The following is a 9,567-nucleotide window of genomic DNA, read 5'->3' as shown; positions in this document are numbered from 1 at the left end:
AGACTGGGAACTTTGACGGGTCAGTGGCTTTATCTTGGTGGCCCTTTTATTTGGGAAATGTGGTTTCCTAGTTTTACAGCAAGTGCTGTGCCCTCTGCAGCACCTGTCCAACCAGGGGTGGGTGTGAGGGGAGGGACAGAAGACTTGAATCATGGTGGTGTCTTTACGTTTCATCTTGCCCTATGTTAACTCTGGTGTTTTCTTTTCTTTCTTTCATTCTTCGGCCCCACTTCATACGGTTAGATCGTCTGACCTTGCTCGGCTGCTGGCTTTGCTCAGCCTGCTCAGCGGTCTGGTGTCATCTCTGGTGAGGTCTGGACACAGGGAAGGCGACTTCTCTGCCAGCAGCCCTTGCTTTGATACCTTCTCAGGCTGTAGGTCTTCCTTCTCACCCTCCTTCCCCACCTCAGGAGTCTCGGCTTTCTCCCCCTCCAGCACTGCTGTGGTCTCCAGCCCCTCTGTGCTCACTGTCTCCCCTTCCTGCCTCTTGTCTCCCACCTCTGGTTCCGCCCCCTCCTCTACAGGCTGCTCCTCCGCCTCCCCCTCCTGTGCCCCCACCTGAGCGTAGGAAGGCAGTGTCTCTTGGTAAGCTCGGGACAGGTCCCCAAGGGGCCCCGCACCCATCTTCTCCTCGAACTGACTAAAAGGTTTGGCCGAAAGTGGGCTGGTCTCCACCATGCCGACCTCAGTCAGGGGGAAATAGTGGGACACGATTTTCTCTTCTTCCAGCAGCTGGTAGCCCTTGGCTTTCTGGATGGAGGAGACGGCAATGGAGTGGAGGGACTTCTCGGGGATCTCCCCCAGGGGCTGCTCCATGGGCCTCTTGAAGGCAGACCGGATTCTCTTCAGGCCCAGGTGGCTCATCTCCAGGATGTTGAGGAAGAGGGACACCGAGGCCACCGACAGCATGAAGAGGATGAAGATGGTTTTCTCCGTTGGCCGCGACACGAAGCAGTCCACCACATTGGGGCAGGGCCACCTGCTGCAGCGATAGAGGGGCAGGATCCGGAAGCCATACAGGAAGTAGTGGCCCACGATGAAGCCCACCTCGAAGAGAGTCTTAAAGATGATGTGGCAGATGTAGGTCCGCAGCAGGGTCCCTTCCAGCCGGAACTTCTTGGTGCCTTTGCTGCTGTTGCTGCCCTTCTTGATGCTGCCCTGGTCCGCGGCCAGCGGGACCCTCTCGCCGCCGTCGCCCGCCGCCTGCTGGCACAGCTCCTCGGCCTCACGCTCCTTGCGCTTCTCCTCCATGCGGACGTGGTGCACGGCGTGGCCCACGTACACCAGCGATGGCGTGGACACGAAGATGATCTGCAGCACCCAGAGGCGGATGTGTGAGATGGGGAAGGCCTCGTCGTAGCAGACGTTCTCGCAGCCGGGCTGCTGGGTGTTGCACACGAAGTCGGACTGCTCGTCGCCCCACACGAACTCCGCGGCCGTGCCCAGGATGAGGATCCGGAAGATGAACAGCACGGTGAGCCAGACTCTCCCGATGACCGTCGAGTGCTCGTTCACCTCCTCCAAGATGTTCCCCAGGAAACTCCAGTCACCCATTTCTCACCCACCTGGAGGAGGAAGAAGGCAAGAGCTGATCGGCCGTGGTGCCAACCCCTGCCAGTCTCTCTCTGTTAACGCTTGCTCGCTGGGGGTGGGGTGGGGTACCTCTCCTTTCTGAGTTGCTGGCACCATCAGTATGTAAAAGAGCACCTATCGAGTGGAGTGCCTCCTCTTGCACGCTGGGATGAGGGGACAAGAGCGGTGCGAAGAATCTTCCTCATCTGCAAAATGGGTTTAGTGCTCTCTGTCACTTGCAAGGGGTGGTCTGAAAGTGTAGATGAGGCAATATGTGTATCATTCCTTGAATTCCACCCCAAATAAGGGCTCGTTGTTGACCATAGATAGAAACCCATGTTTACACGGGTTTAAATCAAGACCACAAGCTAAACTATGCTTTAAGAGGCATCATACTGAAGAAAACCCTATACTGTGGGGGGTCTGGGCCCCCAACAGAATTCTTGGATGTGGGAAACTGCCTGTAGCCGTTTTACTTGGACTGTGTTGAAATGTACAATGATGTGTTTGGAGGGAAGTGGAAGGATTTTTTGAACATCTACTTTGTGACAGGCTTTTGACATTTCATTATTTCATTTAATTGGATCCTGCTAGACTATAGTCTTCATAAGGCTATGGGCCATGTATGTTTCATTCACTGCTGCATACTCAGTGCCTGTCACAGGGCCCAGCACCCAGTGAAAGCTCAGGAAGTGTTTAACCAATTTTATTTGAACACATGAGAAAACTGAAGTTCAGAGAGGTTAAACAAACTGGGATCAGACAGTTAAATAGAAGTCGTTTTGTCTGCCTGGTCCCAAGGGCTGAGTTCTTTCCACGACACCCTGAAGATACACTGCTTTCGATCTAAACTACACAATTCTGCAACTCCTGGGCTCTTAATTTATGTTTCTTTCTTCTCTATGTTGACATCTGCAAACCATTCTTAACAGCATCACAAATGGAGAGTACTGTCTTTTTTATATGATTATTATTAGTCTTTTAAAACCAAAGAATGGGGAGCATGCTTCAGTGAGGAATCACATTACAGGGTGAGGAAAGTCCACTGAGACACTTTTAGTGTCCCACAGAATGAAAATGTTTTAGGGTCTGTAATGTGTGCCTACCTTAATAGAGCTAAAAATTTGTCAACAACAACAAAAATACCATTAAACATGATAGCATATCATGCCCCTAGCAACAGCAATGATTAATGCACTGGGGATCGAACTGACGGGGCTGATATGTGTAAACTGGGACACTCACCCAGTGCAAACCTGTGCTAACCTAAGAGGGACTATGATCAAAACTTCTACATTGGGGCACCTGGCTGGCTCAATCTGAGGTGCGTGGGATCCTTCACCTTGGGGTTGTGGGTACGAGCCCCACGTTGGGTGTAGAGATCACTTAAATAAATAAATAAACTTAAAAATAAAACAAAACAAAACTTCTGTCTCAGCCTGTGGCAAATGCTCCTCCAGCCTGAACATTTCTAGTGTTGCAGTGTTTTCTCAATGTGGCTCTTAGACGGTGGCAAGAGCACATGCTGGAGATGTTGCTCTGGGCTTCTTTCAGCCTTGTCTCACCCTACAGCATCAGAAGACCACTGCTTTAATGACCGGGATACTTGTTAAACACTTGAACGAGTGATGAAAAGTGATATCTTAAATAAGGTGTGATTTTCATAGATAGGAGTGGGTAAACAAAGTGGCATCATAAAGCCTCCTTCCAGCCTGTGGTTTGGAGTCCAGCCAGACGGTAAGGGAGGTGAATGATTGCAGGCGTGAGCAATGCGCACCCTGTGCTCTCAGGGTATGCACAGCTGTGGCTGCTTTTTGTTGTAGAGCCGAGGGTGTTGCTCCTCTTGGAGCCCCAGAAACTCCCAACTAGGTAGGGCACCCAAGAGCAGCTTCTGTCCTCCTGAGAAGGTGAGAGCATCTGCGGCTCCCCAGTCATGACTCCAGCATTGGGAAGAGTTCCTTGTAGGGATGGGGGGCTGAGAGTGGGAGAGGGTCCTCCAGCCAGAACCAGCCGTTCAGAATCCCAGCCACATGTGTCTAGCTATACTTCTGCTTTTAACATTCCTCCGTGGGCAGTTAAATCTATTGCTTGCCCTATAGTGAAGGGCAGCCATTTCCATTGCCTTCAGGGGGAAAAAGATGGGAAACCTCACAATCAGGTAAGCAGCCCAGGCATAAATCCTACTGGTGGCAGAGCCAGGAAAACCCCAGTTTCCTATCACATGGTTCAATCTAACATTCATGTGAAAACAACAGTTTATGTAATTTATTCTTATAAGATCAAGTCTGGCCTTAACATACTCTACATCTAGTGTTGCTAATGTCTTATCCCCATTGATGTATCAACTCAGATTTGACACTCTTCCTTGTATTGTACTGTATTTGTCCTTTGGGATTTCCGTGTGTATTTCACTCAGGTACTTATGTGGACGTGTGCAGTCAGCACACACTTTGAGGATGACGTGTCTATCAATCTTGTTTCTCCCTTTGAGAATCAAAAGCTCTTGGAGGCCAGGGATCATTTTATCTTCATCTTCTATGAAACGTCATGACACAAAACAAAGACCTTCACAGAGTGGGTGCTCCATAAATAACCAGTACATGGGACCAATGGTAATAATTTGAAATCTGAAATTCTCAATCTCTGAGTGCATATAATACCAGTATTAGTTAAAGTCTAGGAAACTCCAGTCTTCTTGCTGCAGTTAGCAGTGGGCAGACAGAGAACTTGCAAAGAAAGCCTAAATACCAAAACAAGGATCGCAGATTGATCCAAAACTAGCTGTTTTGAGAGACTGTTTTGTATAAATAAACTGGAAGGCCAGTGATTTTTGACATGTTGTGACTGTTGTGGCATATTCATGAAACATGAAGACCCTCCCGACCACCCCATCAGTAGTTTCCAAATTAAGCCAAATTTGTGTCCTTTCATACCCTACTCTGCAACGCTAAGATTGAGTGTGTGAATGTGTGTGTGTGTGTGTGTGTGTGTGTGTGTTTTAATGTCTAGTTACAAAGTTTCTCATGATAATGGAAGAAGAGAAACTAACTTAGGAAAAAATCTTTCCAATTCCATGCTGTTGAAACAGACCCATTATTCTTTTAAGAAGAGGAGCTTTAGAGGTACTAAGAGAAAATGCCTTGGGTCCTTGACTTCTACCAATGAAAATTATACATAAAGGAAGTCAGATAAGAGTATATCCGAACAAATTATTTCACTGGAGCAGGGAGTAATTTAAACCAAAGGAAGAATATTTCTCTGCTCTTCTGCAAAAAGAAACAGATCTTTTACAGATAGAAAGTAAACCGATGGAGTTCAAGCCTCCACCCCAGGTCATCCAACAGAATGTTCCACCAGAGGATTATGGTTTTATTTTTATTTTTATTTTCTTAAGATTTTATTTGTTTATTTGACAGACAGAGACCACAAGTAGGCAGAGAGGCAGGCAGAGAGGGAGGGGGGAGGCAGGCTCCCCGCTGAGCAGAGACCCCCCCCCCCCAAAGCGGGGCTCGATCCCAGGACCCTGGGATCATGACCTGAGCGAAGGCAGAGGCTTTAACCCACTGAGCCACCCAGGTGCCCCAGGATTATGGTTTTAAATAATTATTAAAATGACACTTTATGTTTGGGTATCCTTTTTCTATTTATAACTGATACACTTTTCCATATCTTATTTCAGTCCTCATAAGAACCTGTAAACTAGGCCAGTGGTTCTCAAACTTTGACATCATAGACTAGTAAAGTACCAGCAGAATAGGGGGACCAACACAGAGTTACCAGCTCCTAATTTTGCCAAGCAAGGATATAAAAATAAGAAACTTGGGGTGCCTGGATGACTCAGTGGGTTAATCCTCTGCCTTCGGCTCGAGTTATTGTCTCAGGGTCCTGGGATCAAGCCCAGCATCAGGCTCTCTGCTCAGTGGAAAGCCTGCTTCCCCCCACCCTATCTGCCTGCTGCTCTGCCTACTTGTGATCTCTCTCTCAGTCAAATAAATAAATAAAATATTAAAAAAATAAACTTATTAAATCACAATTATGACTACATCATTTCATAAGAGGGAGAATTTCATACCACAAAACCAGAAAAGACATAATTTCAGAATAAAAGTCCTTTAAATGGAACACATTTAAGTTGGTGAAAAATTTACTATATTGCTTACTACATTATTACTACAGGCTTCTGGAAGGTTCATCTTGGACCAGAACTGACAGGTCCGCAGGATGACCATTTAGAACCAGTGAACCAGGCATTTTCAGCCTCCATTAACAGATAGGAAGGCAGACAGGGAGGTTCACTAAGTCTGCCCCACTAGTGAGGGCAGAGCAGGGGTGGGAGCCCTGGTCTTCTGGCTTCAAGCCCAGGGCAATCTCCAATACAGAGAAGTATCCTCTTCTCTTGGCTTTGAGAAGTGGCAGAATACCACCCTTACACCTGTGTTAGCCAGTTACCCCAAAGGATTACATGGCCACTTACCAGTCTGGTTGGTAAGGGAGTATAAATGGGTCTCCCTTCATGTCTCTAGAGCAGCCACTGCAAGAGCAGCTTTCCTAGAGAAACAGCACAGCCTGCCCCCAGGAAGACTGTTGGGGTCTTTAGCTAGACCTATTCTTATGCACCATTAAATGCCCCAACATCGAAAATGCAGCGCATGAAGCCTCCTCTCCACCCACAGCACTCAGAAGTAATTACTGTTACACCTATCAAAGAGGTCAAGGAAAAAGTACAAAACTCTTTCATAAACATCAAATACTTATTTTAGATCTCTCGGGATTCCTGGAGGCATGTTAATTCATTCTGAAAAAATGAGAAAACCTTAAAAAATCAAATTGTAGTTAGAATTTGGGCATCTCCCCTCTCATCCCCCTCTCCCATTCCTACAGTCCTTTCCCTTCCGAAACTCTGCCAACTCTCAGGCCAGTCCCAAGAGGATTTTCAGAATTGGACTCTAAGTTCAGCCATCCCAACCCAAGACCAAACCTTAGTGACAACGTTTTTCCTTTTGTAGAAACCCTGATCTGGCCCTTAGATTAGGCTAGAAAAGAAGCCCAGGTTGCATGGCAGGGAAGGCGACAAACCAATGTAACCCAAGGAAAACTTGCCAACAGCAGTAGGGTCCCCCGGAGAAATATGTGCTCTCTCTCTTGGCACTCAGCGGCAAAATGGCAACTTTGTCCTCTTTCCCTTGGCGCCTAAAAGCCCACCTCCCACTTCTCTATCCCGCCCCTACTGTGCTGCACGACTGAGCAGATATGACTGGATTGGCCCTGATGGGTAGGTTTTACTGTCCAGCAATATTTTAAGCTCCCAGCCAGACAGCTTTTATGAAGGGAGGGATGTTTGGAAAACAATAGGAGAGAGAGAGAATGGGAGAGCTGTGTTGGGCACAGAGGGGAGGAGGGTGGGGAAAAGCTGATGTGGGAAAGCTTAGATGGGCTTCTGTAGCCTCCCAAAGTGTCTTTTAGCTGCAGACCTGGTCCTGTACTGCAGAAAACCTTCGGCTTCTCTCCAGAGGGAGTATTTTACCTGGGGGTATTTTCTCAGTGCTTTATCATCAGCTTAGAGAATGCTTGGGGTGTAGGGACAGTAAGAGGTCACTTGCATGCATCCCCTGCCCTCAGTCAGACTGTACCAAAGCACCCCCGCCCCCAAAGAAGAGTGATTGTTTCTTTTCAAGGGTTGATCTATCATTCTCTCTTAAGGGTTCGTTCTTATGTCTCCAAGTTTCTTTCTTTGAAAGGAGCCTGCATATGCCAAAGAATTCTGGTGCCATTTGTCAATATAATAACATTCCCCACCTTGTTTTACTCATAATTACAAATACTTTTGAGGAACTGCAGAGTCAAGGGGACTATGCAGTGTCAGCTAATAGTTGCAGACTCTCATGCCTCCAACTGCGAAATGGGGGTATGAGGTTTGGGTCACCAAGAAGCTCTGGGTTGAAATACCTGTGTGGCCTAATGAGGAATGATGTTTAGGAAGCTAGGTCTGGGGCATGAACACATGCCCTCTGCCTCCCCAAGGCCCACCATCTTCCCAATGTCTGGGACCTACCATTGCATTGGTATGAAAGATGGTTGTACTGACCACCTTTCCAAACCCCAAACTGGGGCATTTTATTATATAAGTTGATATATGGAAACAATGGAGCAAACATAGTTGAAACTGGGATGGTTTTAGGCAACCTACAATGTATAATTACTGAGCCGAAGGCAACTTGGAGGGTAAACCAGAAAAACAGAATCTAAGTGCTTGCTTCTTCTCTACCCTCATTTCCTGCCCTTTCTGGTGTCATGGGCATACTGCATTTTGATGGTGGTGGTTTGAAGAGGGATGTTACCAAAGTTGTTTGAGTCTCCAATTCCAATCATATCCTAATATTCACTAGCCCAAACCTTATTTACTTTAGAATTCTGATTTCTTTCAGACTTCAAATTTGAAGGATGAGTCTAACTGGAACAGAGCCTTCTAGAGAATCTGTCAATTAAAAAACAACTGGCCAAGGCTCTTCCCCAATATCAACGAGGCAAGAAGTCAGAGGAGAGAGGGAAGGAAATCTGATCAGTGTTTCTTCTGAGAGCATTTGGTCAATGTTGATTCCTGAAGCTTGAGCTTTCTCTGGGATTTTCCAGAAACTACAAACTTCTCTTCAGATGAATTTCTCTCATGCAGGGCTTTCCAGGACAACTTGGCTTGTGTGGTAGAGCAGTCCCATCTCCTGACATCATTGTGTGAGAGACAGTCCTAGAGGATGTGTTCGTGTCTGGAAAAATAAAGAATCTCATCAGAGCTCAGGTTTGGACAAATCTAGCTTTGCAATTTAGCACTTTCTTTGCTTATTTCCTCCATGGGTGTTGAAGACACTCTACTAAGAGTGCCCAGCTGATTGAATTATTTTTGTTGTCACATCTTCTGTTTGCAGTCTTTGAAAACATAAACACTCAATCCCTTATGTCTGAGGAACATTTTGAAAGAGGTGGGAGAGGGCCTCATCCCAGGTTCATCTGTGGTTAAGAGATGTCCTAACCAGAAATTAGAGTCAGTTTCTTAGGTCTTTCAGTGGGAAGTCTTCTTGTGGCGGCTCTATTGTTTTATCTGATGTAAACAAAGCTCTAGAACATGGGATATAACCACATTTGAAGGCAAATCCCACTTTTATGTTCTGTAATATGGATTATTAGATCATTGATGTTTGGATAATTCAACGGTGGCGTTCTTTCACCAGGGTATGTTTTGGAAGCAGTGAAGCAGTTACACATGGGAAAATCGTGGGATTTTCAGCGGGAAGACCTGGCTCTTGGTGTGGCCCTTCCTGAGCAGTTTGCTCAGCCTCTCTGGGTCTTGGTTTTCTCAACTATGTAAGAGAGTTGATAATGACCGCCTTTCCTGTTTTGTGAAAAGTCCTTTTAATAATGATGGTGGCGATTGCTCTAACCCATGCAATGCTGTGAATCCCTGTCCGCTTGTTAGTTATGTTCACTGTGATCTCCTCCCCTTCAGAGTCTGGCTGTGTCCTGTGCCCCCAGGTCCTGGGTTGGCTTGTTTCTAAGTGTGTTTTGATTACAGTCATAATACGCTTTCCTTCCACAGGGAAAATACCAGGACTGGAAAAGACCAGAAGAAACTGTGGGCCTCAGTTTCCTCATTTTACAGATGAGAAGCCAGTTCAGGGCAGAAATAATGTCTTGAGGTCGTGGTGCAACTTAGAGGCCCAGGCATTTTCCATGGCTCTGGATGCCTCCATGTGGGGGTAGAGACTCACTCAGCAGTAAGGCTCATTAGGGAGAACCAGGTGAGCCCTATCGTGGGTAGAAAGCCAGGCAGACGGATGTATGGGGCCTACAGGGACCATTCTCAGTCAATTGAAATGATTCGAATTAGGAGGCAAAAAAACCTCTCTTTTCCAGCTGCGTGGGTGTGCAAGGTAGAATGAATCTCTAAGAAACCCAGGGCTAAGGGCTGTGGGTGAATTGGGTTATTTCCCTGAATATCCAGGC

At 46.7% G+C, this 9,567-nt stretch overlaps 1 protein-coding gene across 1 annotated transcript; it reads right to left on the bottom strand.

Moving 5' to 3' along the window:
• Positions 1-231: 231 nt before the first annotated feature.
• On the bottom strand, positions 232-1,554 carry GJA8 (gap junction protein alpha 8). Its single transcript, XM_044236496.1, has one exon. The coding sequence runs from the start codon at positions 1,552-1,554 to the stop codon at positions 232-234; it is 1,323 nt and encodes a 440-aa protein (XP_044092431.1).
• Positions 1,555-9,567: the final 8,013 nt, after the last annotated feature.

The sequence above is a fragment of the Neovison vison genome, chromosome 2, assembly GCF_020171115.1.
Source record: "Neovison vison isolate M4711 chromosome 2, ASM_NN_V1, whole genome shotgun sequence".
NCBI classification, from domain to species: domain Eukaryota; kingdom Metazoa; phylum Chordata; class Mammalia; order Carnivora; family Mustelidae; genus Neogale; species Neogale vison.
This window is presented reverse-complemented; position numbering and strand designations above follow the sequence as displayed.

Coding starts and splice junctions, on each gene's coding strand:
- GJA8 (XM_044236496.1), bottom strand. CDS start 1,554: ATGGGTGACTGGAGTTTCCTGGGGAACATCTTGGAGGAGGTGAACGAG.